Below are 27,796 nucleotides of genomic sequence, written 5' to 3' on the forward strand. Positions count from 1 at the left end.
GCAGGGGCAGACGGCAGAATCCACAGCAGCCTGAGATACGTGGCCCAGAAGCGTCTAGTCTCAAAACTTGTCCATGTGAGATGAAATTGCAGAAATCAGAAAGCAACTGCAACTCTGAATAAAAAAATTGCTCTATGGCCTTTGCACCAATTTTATCAAATACCCAGAACCATGACACTATTGCAATGTGGTGATATATTGTACTTATTTCCAGTTGGACCCTCTTGAGAGGGGTTCAAAAATTAGATTCTAACCTTAAAAACCCCTTATCTTCCCCAAGAGCCTGAGTCAGTAGCTCTGGTGTGGAAACCAGAATTCTTACTTTTATAAGAAAGTGCCCAAGGTGATTTCCTAAGATGTTTGGAAAACATTGATCTAGAAAACTGAAATAAATGGAAGTTTTCTCTACATGAAGGTGCTCAACCTGAATTAAATAGAGTCATTTTAAGATATTTTGGTTTTGCTTGTTAAAAAACAAAAAGAAGTAAAGTTGTTGTAGGAATATTGGAGGGACTGAAAAAATAAACCCTTTCTAAGTGGTAGTGAAGTAACAGCACAGGTTTACTAAATTCAAAAAGCATTTGAAAAACAGTCAATATTTCATCTTATTTTAAAGATGCCAATTGTATTATATACTTAACATTTTCATTTCATCAATTGATAAAATTGCTGGAAATTGTTTTTAAAAACGAGGCCTGAGAAATATAAACATGTCATTAATTTTTCTTAAAATATTTTGCTTTTATTAAATCGATATACATTCACTTAAAAAAATCCAAGCCGTATAGAAAAGTACAGAAAGAAATAAAAACTACTCAAGATCTTACAATCTTCATGTTTTGGTTAACACCCTTCTAGACATCTCTAAAAAACAGATACATGTAGACAATTTTACATAAATGGATTCATATTGTTCCAGAACCTGTTTTTTTAAATCCAGTGTAAAATTATATTTTTCAGTCTCTCTAAAGAAAGTTGTCTCTACATCAAAAGTTGTAGTGGCTTTATGGTACTTCATTCTATGTAGGTACGCAAATTTACCTGCACCTCAGTTTCCTCTGCTGTAAAAGAGCATAACAACAGTGTTGTAGTCCATGGAAAGCACTTACGACAGTGTCTCGCAAATAATAAACATTCAATAAATATTTGCTACTATTATTATTATACATTATGTTTTTCAATTTTTTATTATTAAGGGCAACACTGTGATAAACATCTTGTACTTGGATTTTTTTTCCATTCTCGGTCAAAAGGTATATTTTTCACAAATTCTTAAAGAAATAGCCTTTGTATTTGACTATTGATTTAATCTTTTGTAAAACAGATCATGATGTAAAGTGCTTGAAGTGAATCATAACTACCACAAAGGCCAGTCTTTATTATTCAATGATTAGTCAATAACAGAGCTATAAAAGTATGCCTCCAGTTATATACAAGCAATATTTTTATGATGCTTAGAAATACTATTTAGGTCTTTTGTAAATAAAGGAGTTTATATTGCTTTGACTTTGCATTTCTAGCATAACAGAAAGCTTATTCTGTGAGTTATTAAAATGATTTGATCTTTTAAGATGCTTCCAGTCCTAAATGATGTTATTATCCTGTTGGAACCAAAAGCTTACAAGATCAATGCCTGGTATTGTCAGACTAACACACCAGATGCCCTGTCCACGCTGATCTTACTCTGATAATATTACTGTGTGTGAATTGCCTTACTAATGCACATCAGTCTTTAAACGTGATTTTTTAAATCTATTTTTAAAAGGCAAGAAAATACCAGTCTGAGGCATATCTATGACGGATAGGAAACAAAAGCACCCATTGATGAAAGATTCTAAAGGGACCGAGGAGAGACTAAAGAGCCTGCTCTTCTTGGCTGACCCACTGAATCTGGCATTGTTGCTGATGGAGACATGAATGAATCCCAGCTCCAAGTCTCTTTGATACAGGGGCACCTCCCAGCACAACTTCCCCAGCTAAATGCCTAATAGTGAACCTGGCACTTTAGCTTCTCAAAGAGGTTGTACGTTCATGGTCACTCAACCCCAAAGAGCCTTAGAATGTCTGGGGGGCTGGCCCCGTGGCTGAGTGGTTAAGTTCACGTGCTCTGCTGCAGGCGGCCCAGTGTTTCATTGGTTCGAATCCTGGGTGCGGACATGGCACTGCTCATCAAACCACGCTGAGGCAGCATCCCACATGCCACAACTAGAAGGACCCACAACGAAGAATATACAACTTGTACTGGGGGGCTTTGGGGAGAAAAAGGAAAAAAATAAAATAAAATCTTTAAAAAAAAAAAAAGAACCTTAGAATGTCTTGACTGCATCCCCACTGAGAACAGAAGTGGGAGAGGTCCATGTGAGAATGGAGTTTTATCAGTAATGATTTAAAGGGCAGGTGAAACAAGTTGAAAAGCCAGAAGCTTTTCTCAAAATCCAAGAGACTAACTGAAAGAGGCAAGTCATAGATCTATCTTTATTTCCTTCACTTTTGCCAGGGAGGCCAGAATCTACTAGAATTTCTTCTATATCTTTAAAATTTTAGTTCATTATTCATGGTGTATTATAAAGAAAATAATGAATGACATCACCTCACTATGAAACAGCTAAGTTACATAGAAAGAAGCACAAATATGACTGAACAATGTTTTGAAAGGATTTCCTGGTTTAGTGATAATGACTTTCTCTGATTTTTAACCTTTCCCTCTTCCTAACATAAAATGTTATTCAACCTTGTAGGAAGTACCTTCCGTTTGAATTGGGGGAAATGTATTTATGAAGACGGTATTAACAATTTGTCATTCAAAAAGACAGCTGAAGCTTTAATAATAAAAACAAAGTCCAAACACATATTCTCCCCAAGTTGAGGTCTACTATGGTTGGTTCTCGAATCTTGATCTGGGAAAGTTTTCAAGGGTTTTGGTAAGATAAGAGTGAACACACCCTCTGCTCCCTCCCAATCCTATTCCTCCTTCCACTCAAAGGTAACCTAAAAATACCCGCCCCACCCTCTTTTCTAGGATTATTTCATATCTCATGAGCAACACACGGTCCTTCGTATTATTTGGGATGAGCCTTCTACTTCAATGTTCAGTGAGAGAAGATGGGGAAGAAGTGGTTTTTCCTCAAGGAGTCCTCAGACGGCGGGGGGCGTGGGAGGTGAAGGGGGGAGGAGAAGGGGAAGAGGGGGGCAAAGAAGGCCACCTCTATAGGCACATGTGAGCAAAAGCGGCCAAACCTTCTGCCCAAAAATAACATTCCGTATTGGCTAGCCCAAACTGAAATGGGGAAGGCAATGGCTGTTAGAAAATATTTATAAGAGGCACGTGATCTAACTTTACTTCGTTGAGTTGTACTTCTGTCTTTCTTTTAATAGCCTAAGGAGGACTACGGGCCCCAACAGCAAATAGCAGCTCCCGTGCCTCCCAACGCTTTCCCTCGGGTGCACGCCGTGCGCTGAGCCGTGCAGAACCCGCTGTCATCTGGCTGGACCTTCTTTCTGCAAGATGGCTCCTATACCATGACCATTCCGAAGAACCAACTCTACGTGCCACTTACACGTCCGGAGACGGCCAGTGTGGCTTAGCCCCCTGGGACACGACACCGGACTGGGCCGGACCGGCCATCCCAGATGTGATGTCTTTTTGACTCCCTGGACCCCAGACTCCCTTCATCCCTTTCCTCCCACGCCCGTTTCTCTTTTTTTCTCCCTCCCTTGAAAGGCAGCGTGGAGGAAAAAACAGACTGGCTTCCTCTCGCCTCCTGTCCCCCGCGATCATCGCGGCAGCCCCTGGTAGGCTGAGAGCCGGGGCGCCCGCGGCCCGCAGCCTCCCCGCCTCCTCGAGCACCGGATCCGGGCGGCAGGTCAGGCGGCCTCAGGGGTCCTGCGGGCGGAAGTGAGAAGCGCGGTGGGAGGAGGCTGCAGGCTGGGGCTGGATCCCCTTCGCGGCAGTCGCGGCCCGGAGATCCCGGGCGGGGCGGGCGGCCGCCTCCCGACGCCCGCGCGCGCCCGGGCCTTTTTTGGCGCAGACGGAGAGCTGCGGGGCAGGGCCGCCCCCCCGGGCCCGGGAGGAGGGGCTGCCTCGGGGGCGCCAGCACGACCCAGATCGGCCGGGCGGGCGCGGGCGCGGGCGGCCCTCCGCCTCCCTCCTCCCGCTGCCGGCGCCATCCCTCGGCGCGCCCAACCCGGAACCCGGCGAGCGCGCGGGGGCGGGGAGGCGAGCGCGCGGAGCTGCCGGGCACCCCCGGGCCCCCCAGCCATGTCTGCCGAGGAGATGGTGCAGATCCGCCTGGAGGACCGCTGCTACCCGGTGAGCAAAAGGAAGCTCATCGAGCAGAGCGACTACTTCCGTGCGCTCTACCGCTCCGGCATGCGCGAGGCCCTGAGCCCGGAGGCCGGCGGCCCCGAGGTGCAGCAGCTGCGCGGCCTCAGCGCCCCGGGCCTGCGCCTGGTGCTGGACTTCATCAACGCCGGCGGGGCCCGCGAAGGCTGGCTCCTGGGCCCGCGGGGGGACCAAGGCGGCGGGGTGGAGGAGGAGGAGGAGGAGATGGACGAGGTGAGCCTGCTTTCCGAGCTGGTGGAAGCGGCCTCCTTCCTGCAGGTCACCTCCCTGCTGCAGCTGCTGCTGTCCCAGGTGCGGCTCACCAACTGCCTGGAGCTGTACCGCCTGGCGCAGGTGTACGGGCTGCCCGACCTGCAGGAGGCCTGCCTGCGCTTCATGGTCGTCCACTTCCACGAGGTGCTGTGCAAGCCCCAGTTCCACCTCCTGGGGGCTTCTCCCCAAGCTCCGGGGGATGTCAGCCTGAAGCAGAGGCTGAGAGAGGCCCGGATGACCGGGACTCCTGTCCTTGTGGCCCTGGGAGATTTCTTGGGGGGACCCTTGGCCCCTCACCCCTACCAGGGGGAGCCCCCGTCCATGCTTAGGTATGAGGAGATGACTGAACGTTGGTTCCCGCTGGCCAACAACCTTCCTCCCGACCTGGTCAATGTCAGGGGTTACGGGTCAGCCATCCTGGACAACTACCTCTTCATAGTGGGCGGGTACAGGATCACTAGCCAGGAGATCTCCGCTGCGCATTCCTACAACCCCAGCACCAATGAGTGGCTCCAGGTGGCCTCCATGAACCAGAAGAGGTAAGCCCGCAGCAGAGCGCTGGTTCTTTCTCATTCATTCAGTTGTTCATTAACTCATTGCCGTAATGTTTACTGAGCAATCGCAGGAGGTTGTGCTGAGGTGGGAGTGACGTCTTCAGGAGTGTTGCTGGCCTCACTCTGGCAAAGTTCCCAATGAACTAAGAACTTGCAAGGAAGAAGAGGCCCCAGCGAGGTCAACTAGCTGAGTAATTTCCTTGCAGGTATCATACACGCCATCAGGCAAACTGCTTTCTTTGCCTCTATCCCAGTGGAAAAAAAGATGTGATTTCCTAGAAAGATACTTCAAAGCAAAATTAAAGGACAGTTTTCTTTTTATTTTTACCTTTTTTATTTTTTAGGGCCTGATCCTGATAATAATGACACACTGGGCAGTAACCTGTAACACTGACTTTGGGGGATTTTTTATTGTTAATGACTTTGAAGGCTTCCACGCTGGGGCACCAATCTGTCGTCAGCAGATAATCATTAGAATTGTATTGATATTAGCTATATAGGATTTCCTTTCTTATTTTTTATCCTCTCTTTTGCATCTCCCTTCCTTCCAAGACAATCATCCTCATTGACCCAAAGCTTGAGCCTGGCAGTGGTCACCGACAGAAATAGACTATTTCCACCCACCCCAACCTTCCTTCTTCCCATCCAGCAGATCCCGTCCAACATGAACTTGGATGACTTGAAGGAAAGAAAAGAAAAGGAGGAGTTGGGGGCTGGGGTGGGGAGTAGGGAAAGGAGCCAGGAAAGGAATAGGAAAACAAGAGCAACGAGCAGATACAGGAAGAGATGGTAGGAGATAAAGATGGTAGGGCCCAAGATGGCCCAGAGCTGTTCACAAATGGGGAGAAGAATCAATGAAACCCAAAAAAGGACAAGAATACCCTTCCTTCTGGTCCACCTGTATCCATCTCAAGCCACACTGTGCTCTTGTCCTGAACTGTGGAGCAAGGAGCTGGGGTACTCAGCGCCGCACAAAGAAAGTCTGCACAGGAGCGGAGAGGCCATTACACATATTTACTTGAGTTGAGGGGCCCCCTGGGCTGGGGGGGAGGGACACTGGCTTCACGTCTACTAAAATATAAAATTCATTTTGGAAAGTGTTCTTTTTTTTTTTGATGATTAAAAATAGTACATAGTTATTCGAGAAGACTGGAAAAATGGAAAATGAAGAAGCAGAAAGACTATGAGTCCTACTTCCTCCTTCCTAGTGGCAATAACCACCTCCAAGTTGGCGTATTTTCATCCAACCCCTTTTTAGTGCATTACTTATACCGTTGAGATGAGACCGTATTTAAATTTTGATGTCAGAAGTGTTATTTTTAAATAAATTCTAGGACCTTTAATGGAAGCAACGAAGAAACATTCAACGGTTATTGGCAGTGCTCAGATAAGGCGTGAAGGCCCAGCAGGTCGTCTCTCACCTCCTCACAAATCTCCAGCTGTATCAATTGGTGCTCAACATGCCACCTCTAGCTCCACAACTCTACTCGCAGAATTCTTTTCTTTCTTCACAAATCCTTGGTAGTCTTTTCTTTTTTCTAGGAATGCCCTTTCTGTCCTCTTTGAAAAAAAAAAATTGAGTAATACATGCTTAGAAAAATTGCAAATGACATGAAACTATAGAGTAAAAAATGTCTATATAGCCATACTTACGTATTACAAATTTATAAATACCTATTTATATTTATAAATTATAAATGTATTTTCATATAAATATAAGTGTCAGTAGTGGTTAACAGGGAAAAATGTATATATGTATGCATGTGCATGTGGGGGTACACATGTGTGGGGTACGTGTACAACTTTTACATATTTTTTACTCAAATTGATTAGGTTATGCTGATTATTATGGCACTTGATATTTCCACTTAATAGTATACTGTATCTGAGAGTTTTTTTCTATATCAAATGTAGATTTCTATATACAAATGTAGACCAACTCACTCTTGTTAATGGCTGTGTAGTATTCCAGCCTGTGGATGTACCATAATGTAATTAGCTGTTCTCTTATTCTTGAGTATTTGGATCACTTCCATTTGCCATTATAAACACTGCTGTATTGAACACCTTGGTATATGTGTGCATATCTTACTAGGCATATGTGAGTTCTTTCTATATGGCAGATTCCTAGAATCCCTGGATAGGTGGGGCCAAGTGTAGGTACATTTAAAATTTGGGTGTCTCCTGCCAAATTGCTTGTCAAAAACTTGTTCTAATTTCCTCTCCCATCAACAGTGTTTGAGCTTGCCACTTCCCTATACTCTTGCGAAGATAAGATATTATCATCATTTTTTATTTTTACCGACCTAATGGGCAAAAACACTGGTGTGAATGTCTCTGATCGGAAGAGAGTTTGTTCTTTTCGTGTGTTTATAGGCCGTTTGTATCTCTTTTGTAAATGGCCTTTGCTGAGTTTTAAAAAAATGGATTGTTTATCTTTTTCATATCCATGATAGAAGTTCTGTTTAGGTATATAGATGTTAATCTCTTGTCTGTTAGATGATGTTGTACATGTTTCCCCTGCCTTTACTTTATCATAAGGTTCAAAAATGAAATACCCAGAGCGACCAGGCAAGTCAAGTCAAAGAGTAGAGGGGTGGGTGGCGTTCAGGTGAACCAGAGAGCTACTGGCCCACCGCAAGAGGGCTCCACCGCTCAGCTTCAGCCAGTTATCGCCTAGGGGGAGTAAGGAATGGTGATGCCAGACATCCAGCTATCCCGATTTTTAAATGTTGGTCACTTTGTCCACTTTAAAAACAAACAATCAACAACAACAAAAACCCTGTAGACCCAACAAAGTGCAGCCCAGCACTGGCCTTGGCAACCTCCAGTTTTGAACTTCAGGTTTATAGTGTATTCTTGTAGGAAGAAATTTTGAATTTTTGGTAGTCACATTTGTCACGTGTCCTTTGAACTTTTTGTCTTGCGTAGGAAAGACTTCTACAGAAGTCTTTCTAAGAACTTATAACTACTCATCTGTCGTATGCTCCCTTACTTTTATAGTTTTGCCTTTTTACATTTACATCTAAATCTATTTGAGATTTATTTTCATATAAGGTATATTGTAAGGTTGTAACATATTTTTTGTTGTTGTTTTATTAATTTTTTTTTGGTGAGGAAGATTGGCCCTGAGCTAACATCTGTTGCCAATCCTCCTCTTTTTGCTTGAGGAGGATTGTCACTGAGCTAACGTCTGTGCCAATCTTCCTCCATTTTGTATGTGGGATGCCGCCACAGTGTGGTTTGACAAGTGGTATGTAGGTCTGCACCCAGGATCCAAACCTGTCAACCCTGGGCTGCCAAAGCAGAGCGTGTGAACTCAACCACTATGCCACCAGCTGGTCTCTATAAGATGTTTTCTAAAGGTCCCAGTAGCCTTCTCACCGTGATTTGCAAAACCAATTATCATATGCTAGTTTTCCTGTTTCCAAATTGGCAGATTGGCCATTCCTGCACCAATAACATTTTTTTTCCTGATTAAAATCCTTTAATAGTTCCATCCACACCCCACTATGGCTAAACCAAATTATTTGCAGTTTCTGGAAAGCATCCAGTTATTCTGTGCCTTTGTGGTTTCCTAGAGACTATTGTATGACCCTAGAATGTTCTTCTTACAAGTCTCCACAAAGCCTATTCCTAATCGTCTTTCTCGAATGTGCTTAAATGTAAATTGTGTTAGCAGTCCTTCTCTGACGTTTTAGTCTGTTTAGACATCCCTCTCGCAGACCAGGACCACAGACCGCCATCTCTGCATTTTAATTATCTGCTTCCTTTTCTGTTTCCATCCTTAGTCACGATTCCTTGAGGGCAAAGGACGTCCCTCTCATTTCTCTATCACCAGCACCCACTTAACATAAAAATTACTTAAATATAATAAAATACATAGGGAAAGAGCTGGCCTAGGAGGCTTAAAGGTCAAGCGTCAGGTCTCAGGAGCTTTGAAGAGTGGCTGCAGTCACTGACCAAAGAATGAATCTCACTGACATCCAGCGTGGTTTGCCTGTTGGACATGGCCTAGGCTTTTGGGCATATCCCTTAAGCAACAAAGACCTAAATGTCCAAAACTGAACTCCTACCTTATCCGTTTTCCAGTAAATCTGTGTTTGCAGTCCCTGTCCATGTATCCTCATCCTTCCAGTCACCCAGACTTAGAATCACAATCTTCCGACTACTTCCTTTCCTAATACATCAGTCTCTAAGTCCTACTGACTTGATCTCCTCAGTGTATTTTTATCCTCTCTCCTCCTTCCCCCCATTACCTGCCCTGGACTGGAAGGATGATCAATCTAGGCTGAAGAACCTCTTCTGGTTTGGATGGGTGTTTGGTAGGGCCCTGTCACTGAGAAGGCCACGCATATATCCTGGCATTCTCCAGCCTCTAGGTTCCTTAACATCAGCTCTGGCTCTTGCATCCCTCTGGGTATGGTTGTTGGCTGGGCTCCCTGGGAGAGCAGGCCCTGGATCCATCAGCTTGGCCAGGGGGCCTTGCTCAGCAGCTCCGAGGCCAGCAGGTGGCATCTCACTGGACTGGGGGCCCTGACAGACCTGGGTGGACCAGGGCTCTGGGTCAAGTAGGTCCATGCCTGGCCCCAATGGCATGGATGGTAGGCTATGGCTGCAGCGAGTGCTCTTATCCAGTGGGCCCACCCTATCTTGCTGGGTTTCTTGCATGGGTGAGAAATCCTGGGAGGAGTCTCCAATGCTCACTCGAAGTGGTGCGGAGCCGGAGCCTGCAGATTTCTTTCAGCCCGTGGCGAGCTTAGCAAAGGAGGTGACCCGCCTGGGTGGGGAGCTAGGCCTGGCCAGGGCTGCAGGGGCCTCACTCAGGCACACTGGGCAACTCAACATACATTCCAGTGAGCCCAGGCGAACAGGAGGGCTTCACTCCAGGCTGCGATCATGCCTTTGAGAGCGCTGACGTCCAGTGCTAAGTTTGGGGGGTGAAGTATTGATGCACACTTGCCCCTCGATCACAGCAGGGCCCATGGGAGCTGCCACTTCCTTTGAGGAAACGCTTGCTTCTTATTCCTCTGGCTGGACTTCTGGCTTCTGGAATACGTACTACTCAGAGGGCTGGCTAGGACCGGGTCTGGGCCAGGGCCTGGTATAGAACTTGGTGTGTTCCTCAGAGCAGCTAGTAATGGAAGAGCCAGCTGGGCTTGGGGGTTATTGGGAGGACAGGTCCCAGGTGACAAGTTTATAGTAATTCTCTGTGGCTGCAACAGGACGGGCCTGGCTCTGGAAGCAGGCTGTGAGGTCAGCCACAGCTGGGCAGAGCTCACAGTGTGGGCGGTAGGAGTTGCAGTTGGCATCAAGCTCAGGAGATGAGGCATGAGGACCACCATAGCCTCCTTCCCTTCCTCCATTGTCAGGGTGGTGGGACTCCTCAGCAGGGGAGCTTTGCAGGTCCAGGTAGAAGGTGCCAGGGTCTGAATGGTTGCAGAAGGAAGAGCCGCTGCAAGATCGTGGGGCTGAGTTGAGATTGGCACGGGAGTTGCCATGCATCTTGCAGAGGGTGCTGAAAGTGACCAGCACATCATCCGAGCTGTTGCAGGAGGAGTCACTCACACAGCCCAGGGATGGGTCAGCCGCCTTGGGCTGACTGGATGTGCTACTGCAGCGGCAGTGCTGGGGTCCTGAGCCTGTGCATCTGGGGTTCCCTGGGGATTCATCTGAACTGAGCTTCCATTCCTGGTCAAAGGAAAAGCCAGATTTATCACTGGCTCCACCCTCACTGCCGCTCCCACCAGGTCCCCCACACTCATCCAGCTCCATGGTCTCTGCTCCCAGCTCCGGCCGGCAGTGGTAGCTAGTGCTGCACTCCTGGGTATCCAAGGTGGTTACTGGCTCCTGTTCCTGCCCCTCCAACACTCCAACCCGACTACGTCTTGTCCTCCATGGCCTGCCCACTCTGGGGCCAGGTGGTGGCAGCTGGAAAGACGATAGCTGGAAGGTGGGCTGGCCAGCCCCATGCAGGTGGAAGGACTGCTGGGTGGCACTATCACCAATGCTGTCCTCATATAGGTCACCAAGTCTTGGCTCAGCCACACCCTCCCGCAGCAAGAAGGGACTGTGTCGTGTGGGGGCCCCAGGGCCTCTTCCATCCCGACCCCTACTCTGGGTGCTGTCTGCAGACCGTGCAGAGCCCCCTGGAGGAGAGTGCAGACTGTTGCAGAGCAGGGAGTCAGCTTGTCCTCGGTCTTGAGCAGGCTGGGTGATGCCCAGCTCTGGTGGGCAGAATGGAGTGGGTCTTGTGCTCCCACTCCCTCCACAGCACTGCCTGTCTGGGACTTGACGGTGCACCAGGGGGATGTGGTGGACAATGAGGGTCTCCACAGGCAGCTTTGGGGGACTATCCATTCTGGAAAGGTCAAACAAGGGCATTAACAGCACCAGCCACTGGCCCCAGAGCCCAGTGGGACAGAACGCGTTTCCTCAGGAAAGCTTGGCACCTCGATCCCCGCCTCAGCGTGGTCCTTGGTTGGTAACGCCCGGCCTCCCTGCAGCTGGGGGCGCGGATGGTCCGCCCACGGGCTGCCCTCCGGCCGGCCCTCAGGATGGCGGGCAGTGGACCGGTGCCTCGCCCACCATCCTGCTCCCGCGGTGCTGGGCGCTTCCGCGAGGGGAGCCAATAACACATTTTTACATTGTAAGCTGGTAATCTATTTAATTTACTGTCTAGTAGAATAGAGACCCCTTTGTTCTCTTTTAATTCTCGGCTATTTTTTGTATATTTTCTTCTTCAGATCAACGTTAGAATCAGCTTGTCACGTCCTGTTGGAATTTTGATTAGGATTGCATTGTATTTATAGATTAATTTGGAGGAGGAGTCACAGTCTTATAGCACTTTACAGCTAGAAAAATGTTTTGTTTTTCCATGTATTTATCAACATCTTTTGTTCCTTCAGGAAAGGTTTCTTTTATTATCTTTGCATACTCTGTAAATTTTTTGTTAGGATTCGTCTTTGTCTTCTTCTTTTTGAGGAAGATTGGCCCTGAGCTAACATCCGTACCCATCTTCCTCTATTTTGTATGTGGGATGCTGCCACAGCATGGCTTGATAAGCGGTGTGTAGGTCCGAGCCCAGGATCCAAACTGGCAAACCCTGGGCCTTCAAAGTGGAGCTGGTGACTTTAACCACTATGCCAGTGGCGTGACCCCAAGGATTATTCTTAAGTATTTTCTAGTTATTTTTTTTTCCTATGTGCATACTTTTTCCATTATATTTTCTAATTGGCTATTGATGCCATATTGGACTTTTTTACCCTTCTTTATGTCCCTCATGCCTTGACTCAGCTCTGACATATCTCAGGAGTCCCTTCCTGAACCCTCCATTGGGCTAAATGTTCAAACTCTCTGCTCCTCTAGCACACTCCCTGCCTTGATTGAAATTTTCTGTTTGTATTTGTCTCTTTCCCTTCCAGTCTGGGCCAATTACTTATTCAATACTTATGTATATTCCTACTGCTAACATGGTGTCCAGTAAAGAGTAGATGCTTAAAATGCTTGGTTTTTTTGAATTATGGAATGCATTTTTACATTATCATAATAAAAGTGAATGCATAATTTTATATTCTTTTAAAATGTGACATTATAGTGAACATTTTTATCTTGTAACAGTCATTATACTTATTTAGAATAGCTGAAAAAGATTACTAGATAACATTTATTTGAGCATTTATTCTGTATGAGGTGCTGTTCCTACTGCTTCGCATGCATTATCTTACTTATTCTTCACAAGGACTATGTTAGGCAGGTTCCCATTTTACAGAGGCAGAAACCGAGGCACAGAGAGTTAAGTACATTGCTCAAGGTGTATAGTAAGTAGATTAACCAAAATGTGAATATCTGTTGAATAGCTATGACCAGTTAGAGTGTTTATAAGTTTTGGCGTATAGACTGGCAGTGGCCATCTTCATGTAGACTTTAAAACTTTCCTTTTAAAAAGGATTTTCTTCGAAGAAATGGAGCACAGATATTTTGTGGTACTGTGCTACTTTTCAAAAATGTCATCACGTGTGCCTCAGCTTCCCCACAGCCCTTATGGCCAGCATTTTTCTAGTCCCTATTGTAAATAACAAAGATGACATGGTTCCTGCCCTCGAGGAGATTATGACTGAGATGATGATTGAGTTTATAATTTAGATGATGAGACAAGTAAAAAATGAAACCTAGAGTAGGATTCTTCTGGATAATACACCCAACACAGGTTCCGGAAACACTGGAGGCAACTTAGAGCCTTGGGTAAAAAGGGCAGGTTTCAGCTTTAGTTACACAGCATTTCACACCTACCTTTGTGATGTGTTCAGACTGTTTTACTTTGACAAAAGGGTCAAATGCAGAACAGCGCACCTCCCCCGGGGACTGCACACTGTGATGATCTCAGAATCTTAAACAACAAGGGGCAGGCAGGAGCCCTAGAATTGGGAGATTTTATAAAGCCCTCTGCCCTCTGGAGAAAATGATGCTATATGACCAGTAGCGGACAGACAATGAAATGTTTGGTGCTCTGCCTATATACTTGAAAATGGCAGTGTGAGTACCCAGCACCCTCTGAGAAGATGCTTTGAAGTCCAGGTACACAATGCCGTCTGGTGGTCTGAGTGTGAATTTCATCTCAGGAGTTATTGGGACATGACTCTTCACATGTGAAAGCTGGTGTGTCCACAAAATTGCTTGCTTTCCCTCCTCACTTTAATTAGGGCTAACCCGCAGGAACTGGCCACTGGTGCAGCAATCAGTTCGTTAATTTCTCTGTTTCTAAAGTTGTCTCTAATCTCTTCCATGGCCCTGCACTTTTGCTCTGCAATTGGAGTTGGCGTGTGTCCTCCTGTTGGGTGAGTGGATACGGCAAGGCTGGGAGAGAGACGTAGCAAACACCGGTCCTCTGGCAGAGATGGAATTACAGTGGTCACCCTTAGTTGTCCCTTTCCTCTGAGCCAACATTTAGTATTTTAGAGCATTTCTAGAGTCATAGAACCTTCGAGAGATTTTGTCCTGTACGGCTAATGTTGCGGTGGAGCCCAAGAATGGTGTGAAGGAAAGAAAACTGTGTCTGTTCATGCCACGACTACCTCCTGCACATGGTCACTTTGGCTGACAGTTTAAATTGCTTTGTGCACTCAGGTTTCTCAGAGATGGTAGTAGGTAGCAACCATGACCACCTCTGTGTCCTGACCTTTGCTCTGTCTGCTTCCTGGCACCAGGGGAGGTGCATATGTAGGGAAGTGGTAGAAGGTAGGCAGCAGAAGGGAAAAGTAGAGACAAAGGGCCTGGATGGTCCACAGACATCCTCTTCTGAGTGGTTGAGAAGGGACTAGAGAAAGGATCCTGCCATTTCACTCTAAGTTTTACTCTAACGGTCACAACTTTCTATGTAGCAATGGTTTACATTTCTTGGGCTCTTATTCTGGCCAGCTTGTGGTAGTCATTACTGTAGATGTCACTTCGTATTTCATGCTCACATCTTCTCTGTGAGATAGGCATTATTATTGGCCCCATTTTCCCAAAGGGGAAACTGAGGCTCAGTGAGTTTAGTTAACCTGCACATAGTCACGAGGCCAGCACTCTAGGCCCCTCAAACCTCTAAGTCATCCTGCCTCCCTCCAGTTGTATATTGTTATTGTCAGTCACTGATGTCTGTGTCCTGGTGTTCAGCATGTCTCATGTTACATAGCTTTTAAGGATCTAAAGAGCTTTTCGTATTTTCTAAGTGAAATAGAAATTAAATCGTCATCTAATTTTTCTCACTTTCATGTCTCTTTACTGTAAGTCAGTTCAGTATGCGGCTACAACAAATTATTTGGCTTAAAAATACTTCTTTTTGCCTCCTGACTGTAGTATGTTGGGGATCCATGTTAAGAAAACATTTAGAGATGATAATTTTTTAAAATAACTGATAGCTTAGATTCATACCATTACCATTCAGGAGGTGAAGAGTGGAAGAGTTATTTTCAGAAAGTTGGAAATGAGGAGCTAAGTGGCGGGCACTTGTGGATGAGAGAGCACTTTGTATGGAATGCAGAGTACCTTACAGCCAGTGACTGTTACAGTGGACAAATGAGAAGCCAGCCCTCCTGAAGTTAAGAAACTTGGGCTAATGACATGCAGAAAAGCATTCCCTCTAGTGACCTCTTTCTGCCAGTGTTATCCTTTTTAACTCTTACTGTGTGTGATATTGTGCTCTTCTTATCCCCACTTCACAGATGGGGAAACTGAGACTCAGATAACCTGAGATTCAGTGACTTGTCCAAGGTTACATAGCTGTTGAGTCGTGGAGTGGAGACTTCTCTATACAGCCTGGGCTCATGGTCCTTAGCGGTTTGCCTCTCCATTGAGTAGTCTGTCGTTGGGTGGCAATCCCATCATAAAACAAATTCAGTACTGGAAAGTGTTTCTCTTCTCTTCAAGTGAATTTGAGCATGTTGGGGTCTGGAGAGACGGAATTGTTTACTTTTAACTGCTATTTATTAGCCTCAAAAAGAAGACCCGTACATGTTTGCGTAAGACAAATGATTATGCTGGATGAATATTAAAAACTGTTTTGATCTTACAAAATTTATTATCTCTGTACCTTTGCAGAGCAAAAACAAATTGTGGGCTAGTAAAATTTAGCGCTTATTTACAAGTTTTATTTCCTTTGGTTCCCCCAAATTTGCACACATAGAGAGAGCATCCTGGTCAGATTTTAAGGACCATTGGCAGCAGGAAAGGTAAGCAACATGAACCAGGGACCCCCCAGGAACTGCCACCCCGGTGAAGACTGTTGGCATGAAAAATTGGCTGGCTGGCTGGTTTTAATGGACAATACAAGGTTCTTGATGAAGAATGCTCTATTCACTCTTTGAAAAACAAAACGAAACTGAACTAAAACTCATTTAAATATAAACATTACAGGCGCCTTTAAAAAGTCCTATTTTTTTAGTAGGTGGCTATTACTAACATCTGTTCTGTGTCATAAGGCATCAGTGCTTGTTGAACACCTGTGAGGATGTCAGGTGTGGATGACTTTTTCACTGCTGCTGCTCAGTCTACCCTCTTACATACTTTTTTCATTTGTACCTTCTTTCCCCATTCTTTCATAGGATATTGTTATTTTTGAAGAAATCATTGTGTTGGAGTTAGACGTGGCCTCTAAATTCACCTGGTCTAGCCTCTTTATTTCAAACACTATAAAACTGAGACCCTATAATGATAGTATCTTATCTCCGTGTAGTACTTTCTGATAAACTCTGCTCTAATTTTCTCGACCATCCTGTGATGGGAATTGTCCCTCTACTAGAGATGAGGAGGTGAAGTGGTTGGGCCAGGTCAGCTAGCTGGTTATCAGCAGAGGTGGGACTAGAACCTGGGGTCTCCTGATTTGTGCCCCGGGTCTTTCTGTTGCATCGTGCTGCTGCTCATTCTATTGTAAACTTGAGACTGTTGGACATATCACAGGAGGCTGCCCAGCACTCTAAGTGTTTATCCTTCGTGGCCTTCGATTAATACCCGTGTGCTACATTGTTACAAGTTAATTTTTTTCTTTTCCATTCAAAAGTCATGAGACTTTTATTCTCGTGTCTGAGGCCGAGGAGCAGTGTTTAATTGTATTACTGAATATGGGGCTTAAAATCAGTGTATTTCTCTTTTTTAAATTTTATTTACTATTATGATAGGTGAGCATTTGTTGATATGAGTATTTGTTGAAGTTAACATGTGTAAATACCCAAAGAATGCTGGATCAAAACATTTTTAATTAGTTCAGTGCCTACTTCCCCCACCTCATGTGTTGTGAAGCAATATACAAGATGCCCTTACATGGAGGAGGGAGAGCGGGTGATCTTCTTGGGTGCACTCATAGTGAAGCAGTCTCTGAACCAGCCTTTAGCAGCCACCCTTCGCATGTGCCTGTCTGTGTAGGCAGTGCTCGTGTGCACCTAAGATGGAGCTACCCACTGGGCAGAAAGAGTGAGAAACATTCTCAGTAGAGAGAGATAAGGGAGTGAGGTGGGCATGTTTCTCCTTTACCACTTGTTCCTGCTCCTGAAAGAGGTGTTGAGTTTAGTGTATACAAAATGTCTTTGGTTCTTGGCATGAGGCTGAGCCAGATTAGTCCTTGTTATATTGAATTGCTTATCTTCAATTGCTAAAGTTTGGAGAATGCACCATTTTTGTGGATTCTTGGGGATAAGAATGAAATTTGAGATGCCATTGGGTCATTGCTCTATCCCCTGGCAAAATGGCGCCCAACTTGGAGAGCTCATTTTCTTCAAAAATCCAGCAGCTTCCACACTCTGCTTAAGCAGTTCATGCCCTTGTCTTACTTTTTGGTGATCAAAAGAACTGACTTTGTGGCCCTTTGTGTCTCTCTTTCAGGTCTAACTTCAAACTTGTGGCTGTTAATTCAAAACTCTATGCCATTGGTGGGCAGGCCGTTTCTAATGTTGAGTGTTACAATCCTGAGCAGGATGCATGGAATTTTGTGGCACCCTTACCAAATCCTCTGGCTGAGTTCTCTGCGTGTGAGTGTAAGGGGAAAATTTATGTCATTGGAGGATATACTACGAGAGGTAAGTGAAGGGGCCAAGTAAGTGGTCCTCTTATATGTAAGCTTCTGCAGCCCGGGGAGGGGCAGGAGGGTACCAGAGCAGACATTCCAGTGTGCACAAGTGCAATGATTTTATGCATTACATACTGTATATTTACATATTGGAAGGAAGAGAGTCCTGTAAGACAGGGGTGGCTTGGACAGGAGGGACATTTGTTGCCTTTGTGTGAGCATGAAGCTTGAATGGAGTAGGGGGAGCTGTGAAGAGAATATGTATTTTCTTTCTGCTCTGAAACCCAGCCTTGTGCTCTGCCATCTTGTGACTTGGCTGGGTGACTGCCATCCTTCTCCCAAACATACACCAGATCTGCCTCCGTGTAACATTGTGGAATTTAGTGCCAGTGCATCCTTTCGGATCGTTGTTTTCCTTTTCCCCTTTCTTGAGCACAAACATATCAGATATAAATTCCAGAAACTGAGCTCTAGGCTTTATTCACATATCATAGGAGGATCAAGAACATGAATATGAAAGAATTCTTTCCTGACCAGTGGTGGAAGGTGGTTGTGTTATTTATTAAACTATCTGTATGTGTTTTTTCCTTTTTTGGTAGGCATTTTATAGTTAATAGTTTGGAAATAAAAAGTTTCTCCCGCGGGCTTTATGCTGCTGTTGGTGGTAGGAAGCCTCTCACATGATAGTGATGGAAAACAGCTTGGTTGTGGTCAGAAAGGCATGGGGGACCACCCGGAAGAGGTGTGATTTTCCTGTTATCTCTTCCCTCATTCAAAGCAGTTGTTTCCAAGTTGTCTCTTGGCCAAGGAAATTTATTTCTTCCTTTGGTCTATCTGACTGGATAATGCCCAGAACTTATAGAAAAGGTGTAACTGGCCTCAGGACTTTTAGCCATATTGTGGTGGTAGAGTTACCGTTATATCTGACATAGGGAAAGAACCCGTCACTCCTCTCGGGTACAGTGTGGGCAGGACAGAGCTCTCCAGCCCTGGCTGATAGTAGACATGGGAAAATGATGCTGACGGCTGCATTAGGCTGCATGCGACCGTAGGTAACTTTGCAAAGAACAGAAATCCACATACTAATATACTGTGGGTGCTCAAAAAATTTTTCCACCACAACCAAATGTGTCTTGTTTTGGGGATTTATGTTAGAGGAAGAGGTTAAGTGTAAAATGTTTCATGAGCATCTAATTTACTTTTTTGTGTGTGTGACAGCAAAAGATTTTGATGAATACTTCTTGGAGTCCCTCTAAAAGTTGATTTGGTGGGAAGGATGGTGGGCAGTGTTTTAGTTTCCTGTGGCCAATTTAATAAATGACCACAAACTTAGTGGCCTAAAACAAGAGAAATGTATTCTCTCACAGTTCTGGAGACCAGAAGTCCGAAATCTAGGCGTCGACAGGGCTGTGCTCCCTCTGGAGGCTGGAGGTGGGAATCCTTCCTCTTCCAGCTCTGGTGGCTCCAGGTGTTCTTTAGCTAGTGGCTGCATAACTCCAGAATCTATGCTTCCATCTTCACCTGCCTTCTCCTCTGTGTATCCTTGTCTTTTCCTCTTCTCTCTCTTTTAAGGACACACGTCTCGTTGGATTTAGAGCCTACCTGGGTAATCCAGGATGATCTCATCGTGAGATGCTTGACTTAATTACATCTGTAAAGACCCTTGTTCCAAATAAGGTCACATTCGCAGGTTCTGGGGGTTAGGAGGTGGACGTATCTTTTGGGGGTGTGGTATGCTTGATTATGCATTTAAGGAGAGGCGGTGACCAAGAGGAGTGCCTGCGAAGCGGTGAGCTTTTTTTTTCACTCCAAGTTTTCATCACTGGTGGAGCTGTTCCCAATGTCCTTCCCTGGTGATTCTTCACTGAAGATAAGATAATTGCCAGCTTTTCCTTTACATATAGTCAGAAAAAGAAAAACGAGATCTAGCAGTCATTTCTTTTCTTTTACTTCTTTCATCTTCAACATTAGTCTTCAGGTTACAGGGATCCACTTTATGTTTAACTAAACCATAGCACCCAGAGAATTGCTGTGTGTGCATATGTATCTCTGTGTGTGTCTTTTCTCCTAGGAAAGTAAATACAGTTATTTGCTTTCGAACATTTCTAAGAATTCTGACTCCCCCCTAGATTTTGTAACACAGAGTGTACCCTGTGGACTGACCTAATGCACACATATCCCCTGGCTTCCCCTAGCCAAGAGCTGGGAAGCACTGACAGGCAGCACTGTAACCCGAAGAGTACTCTGCTGGTAGATTTCCTAGTTTTTCCATGACCTTGGCTGAGCAAATGTTCTTTAGATTTGACCTGGAAAACCCTTGCTTGTGTGTTTTCTAGTTTCACAATCCACTACTAATGTACCTTCTTCACTTGGGCCACCCACCGTGATTCTTGTCCTGGATTCCCCAAGCCAAATACCCATCATGGGATGCTTTGGTGATGTGGATGGATGGGTGTTTGTATAAGGGTTGAAAACGAGTTTTCTAAGTTGAGAGGGCAGGACAATTACTTATACTCTGAAGCCCCTCCACCCCTACCCCTGCTTGGGCTCTTCCCAGCACTTCCTAACAGTTCCCTATGTTTAAAACAAGAAATCATAATCATCGTGAAAAAAAATTCGGGACTTCAAGTTGGGTTCTTAGCCTGTTGGCTTCTTAAGTTAGGTGAGACCTTTAAAATTCAGTAAGTAATAGTTCATGATTTTTATGAAAGCTATTTGATTTTTTTAAAAAATTTTTCAGCAGTCTATTTTGTAGGCTCAAAATAATATTATAAAATAATCAGGTAAAATGAATTGCACTGGTTTCTTGCTATTTGATGATTTTAATTCTTTGGCTAGCATTGAAAAATTAAAGGAAATTCAATAGAAAGTAGTAGTAACCACTAAAGGGAAGAAGGGTGATATGTTAACTTCAAAATCAACTCTAAATGTCAAAGTCAAAAGGTCCTTCCACCAACTCACACTGCCTCATCATGGTCTGAGCCCTTGTTGGATGAGTAGGGAAAACATTTACAGAAGCCCTGGAAAGACCTTCAGACCTAGAACTGAGAAATACGTTGAGGAGTTGCTAGAATAAGTCGTTTATTCATGCAGTGGGAAGTCAGGTTACTAAGGAGCACTTTGTGATACATTAGTAACCAAACTCCCTTGGGGTGTCTCCTAGAATGACCTTTATCACAATAGCTACAATAAAAAGACAGATAGAGAGCTATTAGCGTGGGTGGAAAATAGAGGAACACCTCCCTAAAGCTATAACAATTCTGAGATTTCTGCAGGCCTGAGGACATGTGCACACAAAGGATTTGGTCTCCTTTCAGTTCCTTCTGTGCCCTCTTAGGAGGCACTTGACTTGGTACCAGAGGTAGTAGTGGGGGAGCTTTTTAATCATTACTAACCACGGATGGGTCCTTCTGTGTCAGGAGGAGGTGCTGCTCCCAGCTTCTGCAGCAAACTGCTGCACACTTTGGTCGTATGTCAGTTCTCAAGCTGAGCTGTCTCTTACACTAGATAGAGTTTGCTGTTTGTTTAAATAATAACAACAACAGACAGAAAGTTCATTCTTTCTGATAAGTCAGAGCATTTCTTTTTCCTGCTGAGGTTAAAATATTCTGTGTGTTCTTTCCTAAAAGAGGAAAGAAAAGGAAAAAAAGAACAATTTTAAACAAAGACAAATGAAACTAGATATTTTAAATTTTACCAGCATTTTTCAAAAAGGGAGTAGGCAATGTTTTTCCTTAAAACAGCTATTAATTCAAAATAATGTCAGAGCAGTCTTTCATCTTCTATCTGATTTTATCCACACAATAACTAGCTGTCTCTTGTGAAAAGGGCAGGGGGAGAGGGGAGGGCCTTTGTTAGTGTATCTCTCTGGTGTTAGAATTGGGAAACAGAATTGCCAAGTGAGTTCTATGGCTTCAAGGCCAAGGTCAGACTTTCTTACATTTCTCCTGACTTGCAACTTTGTGTCCTTGCCTTTAGACTGTCCCTGAAGATCCTGCTTGGCTCACTTCTCTTGTTTCGTAGAATCTGTTGTCAAGAATAGATCCTCTTGTGCTCAGCCTGTCGTCTGTATTATGCAGTCAGTGATTCTGTAGCTGTTGATGAGGGTTCTGAGGCTGTGCTTGTTTTTACATTGGCCTGATGGTTCTAAAAGGTGGAAGGGTACCAGGGAGGAGGGGATCGGCTCAAATCACAGCTGCTCATCTCTTTGGCCTTGCTGATTCTGAGAGGCTCCCAGGGAGGGGACACATCTGAATGTGAAGTGAGTGGGGATGGTGCTAAGAGATCTCTTCCCAGCCATTTTGAGAACTGTTTTCCCAACCTCCGCTTTTCTGAAATAGTTTTGCTTCTATGTTACCAAATTATTCTGGTGGAGGTAGACGTTTTTATATAGCCTAGGCAGTCAGTGGTGTTACTCGTGGCTGTGTCATCATTTGGCTTCTTTCTTCCTTTCAGACCGAAACATGAACATTTTGCAATACTGCCCCTCTTCCGACATCTGGACGCTGTTTGAAACATGTGACGTCCACATTCGCAAGCAGCAGATGGTGTCCGTTGAGGAGACCATCTACATCGTGGGGGGATGTCTCCATGAACTGGGGCCCAACCGGAGGAGCAGCCAGAGTGAGGACATGCTCACCGTGCAGTCCTACAACACTGTCACCCGGCAGTGGCTCTACCTCAAGGAGAACACGTCCAAATCGGGTCTTAACTTGACTTGCGCACTTCATAATGATGGCATCTACATCATGAGCAGAGACGTTACCCTATCCACCAGCTTGGAACATCGTGTTTTCCTCAAGTACAACATCTTTTCAGATAGTTGGGAAGCATTTAGGCGTTTCCCAGCCTTTGGACATAACTTGCTGGTTTCCTCTCTTTATCTGCCCAATAAAGCAGAAACCTAACTGAATTGACTTAGTATTTAAAAGAAACCTGGTTCAAGACACACACACACACAAAATGGTGGTGTCCCTTTTCAAGGGAGACTGATTTCTAAAGGGAAATTGTGGTTAAAGTAGTCACATATACAACAGCTGTAAATAAGCTTACCTGAACTAATTACTTGAAAACTGTGGAGAAAAGAGACCAAGGTTATTATTTTTTTAATTATTGATTTTTAAATGATGGGAGCAAATCCATAATAATGTTTTCATTCAAATATGATACCCTTGAATCAATAACTGAAACTGATCATCAAAAAGAAGATTCATTTGTATCTGCTTAGTAAAGGGCCAAAGTCAAGAATTGGTGTGAATGGTAAAGATGATTTTAAAATCTGTTTTATTTAGGTCACTTGAAATATCATTAATACCTTAAGGGAGAGATTTCTTTGTTGTTATCAATTTACTTGACAAACACTGATTTTAACTATCATTCTCCCTTCCTCTCCCCAGTCATACCGCGTACATTTCCAGTGTGTTTAAAATATGGTTCTATGTTCAGATCTTTTATTTGCACACTACTTTCCAGAACAGTGACAATGATGGAACCCTACAGTGAATTCTTGCAAACATCCAGTCCTCCCCAAAACTTGCATGAAAACATTCTCAGCTATTTTTCCAGTCTTTTTTGCGATTATGGATGCTGAGTAAAAAGGCAGATATAGCCTCTTGCTTCTATTATGTGGCAGATTGCAGATTTATGTGGTCAGATAAGTTGCATTGCTGGCATTCTGTATTGTTTAAAAGAGAGGATGTATTGTTTAAAAGCATGGATATGTATATTTTTAAAACTGAGTCTTAAATTTAAGTATAAAGGGAAGGAAACACCAAATGAGGAAAAAATTGCCTTTAAGAGTTACTTTTATTGAATGTATTTGACTTAGTTCTTTTTGTAAGATTGAAAAAATCATCCTGTTTAGATCAGGCATCTTTCTGCTTTAATCTTAGCCCTTAATTCATGCTTTGCTTTCGTGGGGTAAAGGGAGGATAGCTGTGAAGTATTTGTGCTGGAGAGAGGGGAAGAAGCTCATCCGGATGTGGAAATGGCATCTGGTGGCCTTTCTGATGTTAGGTAGGCTGCTCTGCTTGCCTTGGTTGTGAAGTCAAATGGAACCCAGCTCAGGCAGTTGTTTGTTTTCAGTAAGCCAGTTAACAATGAATAAAAGCTTCTGCCGATCATGGATCAGCATTTCTTTAAAAATATATACATAAACTTATAGAAAGTTTATTTTGATTGAAAAACGCTCTCTGAAATTCTCTGATCTTTTGTAATGGAATCAGTTAAACTGTGAGCTGGATTCCATCTTTCTTTTCTAACATTCCGGTTACAGCGTGCCTCACTTGAAGAAAGTCCCCTAGGTAAACAAATACGGCAAACTCATGCATTCAGTAGACGCTGAGTGCCTCCCGTAAGCATTCACTGTGCAGTCGTAGTACAGTGGAGTTGAGTACTTTCACAGAGTTCTTCAGTTTATCAAAAGGGTCGCTACAGGGTGTCTTTACAACCATGGCCTCCTAGTATATTTAAAATAAGAGTCTGGTTGTAAAAACTCTATTTGCACAACTTTTAGGAATGCTTTGATTAGGGAAGATGCGGTAAGCCTTTATGGTGGACATGGAGACAGATCTTTGTATCTTGTCACCATATAATCTTCTCAGTATTCTACCTACAGCACTATTTAGGGGTTTCTAAGCCATATCCATTTATTCTCAAATACTTAGCCTTTTTTTTTCAAACTATGAACTGAAATCTTCCTGGAATGGTACTTTAATAATAGATTTATATTAATTTATATTCACTAGAGTATTGAGTTTCCAGTGACCTATAATTGCATTACATATATTTAAAAATTTAATTTATTTTAGATAGTTTAACTTGTTGCTACAGAGCTTAACTTTTTTAAGGCTTAATCTTATATGTTCAGAAGATTCTAGCCAGTTAAATTAGTTCTGGTCAAACAGTTGGACATTGGCTTGTAAATAACCACATCATAAAAAATATAATATTACTCCTGCCAACCAATTCTCTTCCTGATTACATTCTTTGGGTCTATTTTCCTAATGCCGACAATTAGATTCTTGGACCAAGTGAAGGCATACTCTGATCCACAAAGCTCTTTTTATAAACCAGTTTTGATGTGTGTGTAAATGTGCATATCTGTGTATGTATGCATATGCTGAAATAGTATAGCTCTCTCTGAGATACACAGACTTCTAACAAGGTTTTGTTACTCTGGGCTGCCAGTAGCACTTGGGCAAAGGGGAATGTGCAGTAAGAAGAAATCTGTGGATTTGGGACATCGTGCTCCCTGTAGCACACATCAGCTACGTGGACATTTTGAGGGTAATTTTAATTTAGTTCTGTTCTCTTGTTGGTGCCAATGTTATACTGAGGACTCTCCCTACGATGAAGGCAATGTTTCTTTGAAAATCTCCCCTTATCTTCCAGGACTTTACTCTTTGGTGATCTGTCTATTTTCTTACTTTCTCTAAGTGCTTTATTCTTCTTTTCTGAGATGCCTTCTGAGGGGCACTGACCTCCCACTAGGGAGAGGGGAGTTACTGGGAGGACCCCGAGGGGTAGCCACACTGCCAGAAGCAACCTATTTTACTGAGAATGGTCTGAATGACAGAGAGTGAATCCTAAGTATGGATTGGTAGAGGGAGGATGTTGATTCTTTCTGTCATTCTTTCTGGCTTTCCTTTCAGCACCCCTTGTTTCAGGGGCCTCTCCCCTTAGCATCCTTTAAAAGTTTTTCTGATGAATGTGTAAGAATTGATTATGTCAATGGTATTAGTTAAGTCATAGCAATGAAGTACTGAGAAGGCTATGGATACTAGTAAGAAACAAGTAGGTTAAGATAAAGCATGAGTACCAAAGAGAATTTAACTGTCATTTTTTTTTTGAACCAAAATCCTAAGTAATTCTAAATGCCTTAGATATCAGTTAAAGTTGTACTGAGATGGACAAAGCTCTTTCTCTGCAAAGGGAGTAATCAAGTTAATGCCTGTTCTCTTTCAATAAACAGTTATTTATTGAGCATTGTGGATGCCATGTTTTCAGATTTCCAGGTAAATTCATGACCTTACTTGTTTGGCTGCACAGGTGAATCGAGTGGAAAGGCCTTGGTCAACCAGCATTTAATGAGCAGTAGCTTAATGCAGAGCACTCGAGAGGCAGCATAGCAACAGAAAGGGAATATGGGTGAGTTGTTGGGTGCCCTTCTCCTAGATCAGGGATGGGGAATGTAGAACGTCTGTGCCACCATTCTTTCAAGGTGGCGTTATGAGTGAGGGGCACTCCGTTCCTCTGTGCCAGGAATTAGTCTCAGAATCTATGTCATCAATACTTCCAGGCATCCATTACAGTCCATCAGAGTGAGATGAAGCCTATTTGTCATCCCTGCCTTAGACAGAGGGGTGAATGAATTAGGTGAGTAGATACCACCCAATATGGCTTTGAAAGCAGTGAGCTGATTCAGCCCAGTTCCCAGTTCTTAGTAGTACTTACTGTCTACCATGTGCAAGACAATGCTAAGAACTGGGGATACAGACATAAATAAGCCACCATCCCTGACCTTGAAGAGCTTACAGCCTTGTGAAAATGTTTGCAGTAATCATGACTTGAGTGTCCTCAAAGATGACCACTTTTGTCAGGCACACTGGGGCTCCCCGGCCTGGCCACCTGTTAAGTCCTGGCACAAACTATCCATTGCTTCATCATTTACTAACAAACATCATGAACCAGCTTATCTCTAAATTTGAACATCACATCCTATGTTTTCGTTTTGTTGTGGTATGCTTTTTTTCTCACTACTTTTCGCAGTCTTCTCTGTACTTCATTTTTTGAAAAAAAAATTGTATGTGGCCTGCTTGACTTAAAAATACTTACTAGCCACCACAGCCTATGCAGCTGAGGGCTCAGCAGCTTGATCCTGTGAAAAGGAGGCACAAAGCCAGGGAAGTAAGTACTGGGAGAGAGGCAAGCTGTTTGCATGTGTGTTTATACCTATGCCTTTAAGATACTTTTATAAAAAGTATTAATAAAGAAATGGTCATTAGGGTACTAATCCTGACTAAAAGTCAGTTGATTTTGCCTTTGTGATTTTGCCTATCAAAGGGTAGTTTTCCATCCTTATGGTTCATTCACATAATAGTATTTGTTTTTCATTTTCTTGTGTTAACTTAGGAACACGATATAAAATACACACCAAATGGCACATACTAACTTCTGCACTTGACATAACCATTTTTATCCATTCCTACAGGAGATGGGTTAAATGTAAAAGATGGCCAATTTTGAGGAGCAAAAGGGTGCTGAAATGACTGGTAAGGTCGGCTGCTGCTTTCTCAATTGGATGCCATGGTTTATTACTAGTGAAGAAAAGGAAAATGTAATTTGCATTATTATGTCATTTTTCTAAAAAAAAAGTCTTAATAGGGGCTCTTTAGATGTCTACAATGTTTTCCTATGTAGTGGTCATTTTAGGAAAAATGATAATCTGTAGAATGAATAGTTATGTTTGTTATGACTGATACTTTCTTTGTTGAAAAGTTTGTATTGAGTCTTCAATTTCAAGTGTGGCTTAAAATGTAGACATTATCATCTGATTCATTTAAATGCAAGGATGCCTCTGAAGCACTCATTCAAACAGCATTCGTTTTGTGTTTATGACTAGAAGTATAGAAGAACATCTCTTCAAATAAAACAGTTTTAAATCAGCTTCTGTTGTCCGTTAGGTCTGTGTACCACCTGTGTTTTCAGGGCTGTGTCAGAGCTGGGAGGAAAAAGGTGAAGCAGGAGACAGGTCCCTGCCTGTGGAAAGCTCCTGATGCACAGGGAAGGCCGGACTAACACTGGTGAACCAGGTAGAGAGGTGGTGATCCTGTTGGAAGGAAGAGCCAAGTGGGGCAGCAAAGGTACTGAGAGCTGTTAGTTTGGAGAAGACAGATCAGAGGAGAGTCTCTGAATCCTTATAATTCTACATAAAAGAATGAAGTTCTAAATGCACAGCTTAGCAGTTATGGCCCACCCTGATCTGTTCCCCCTTATATTTTCTAACTTCCCACTGTTTCCTTTTAGCACCCGTCACTCCTGGAAAACAGAAACAACTTCTTGCTCTTCTATTGCGTTAGTTATGACTCTGATTGACCATGAGGCTGG

The 27,796-nt window shown here is 43.7% G+C and overlaps 2 protein-coding genes across 3 annotated transcripts; one reads left to right on the forward strand and one right to left on the reverse strand.

The window, feature by feature from the left end:
- The first annotated feature begins 3,879 nt into the window (after nt 1-3,879).
- Nucleotides 3,880-27,354, forward strand: KLHL42 (kelch like family member 42). 2 transcript variants are annotated; one of them, XM_044775273.2, is made up of 4 exons: nt 4,124-4,309; nt 4,601-5,133; nt 17,506-17,699; nt 22,145-27,354. In XM_044775273.2, the coding sequence occupies exons 1-4, from the start codon at nt 4,259-4,261 to the stop codon at nt 22,594-22,596; spliced, it is 1,230 nt and encodes a 409-aa protein (XP_044631208.1). In that variant the 5' UTR covers nt 4,124-4,258; the 3' UTR covers nt 22,597-27,354. The 2 variants fall into 2 exon arrangements, with proteins under 2 accessions (XP_014702383.2, XP_044631208.1); XM_014846897.3 differs by having other exon boundaries at nt 3,880-5,133.
- On the reverse strand, nt 10,188-11,661 carry LOC106834901 (AP-4 complex accessory subunit RUSC2-like). Its single transcript, XM_070495256.1, has one exon. The coding sequence runs from the start codon at nt 11,530-11,532 to the stop codon at nt 10,315-10,317; it is 1,218 nt and encodes a 405-aa protein (XP_070351357.1). The 5' UTR covers nt 11,533-11,661; the 3' UTR covers nt 10,188-10,314.
- Nucleotides 27,355-27,796: the final 442 nt, after the last annotated feature.

This window comes from Equus asinus, chromosome 22 (assembly GCF_041296235.1).
Source record: "Equus asinus isolate D_3611 breed Donkey chromosome 22, EquAss-T2T_v2, whole genome shotgun sequence".
Classification (NCBI taxonomy): Eukaryota; Metazoa; Chordata; class Mammalia; order Perissodactyla; family Equidae; genus Equus; species Equus asinus.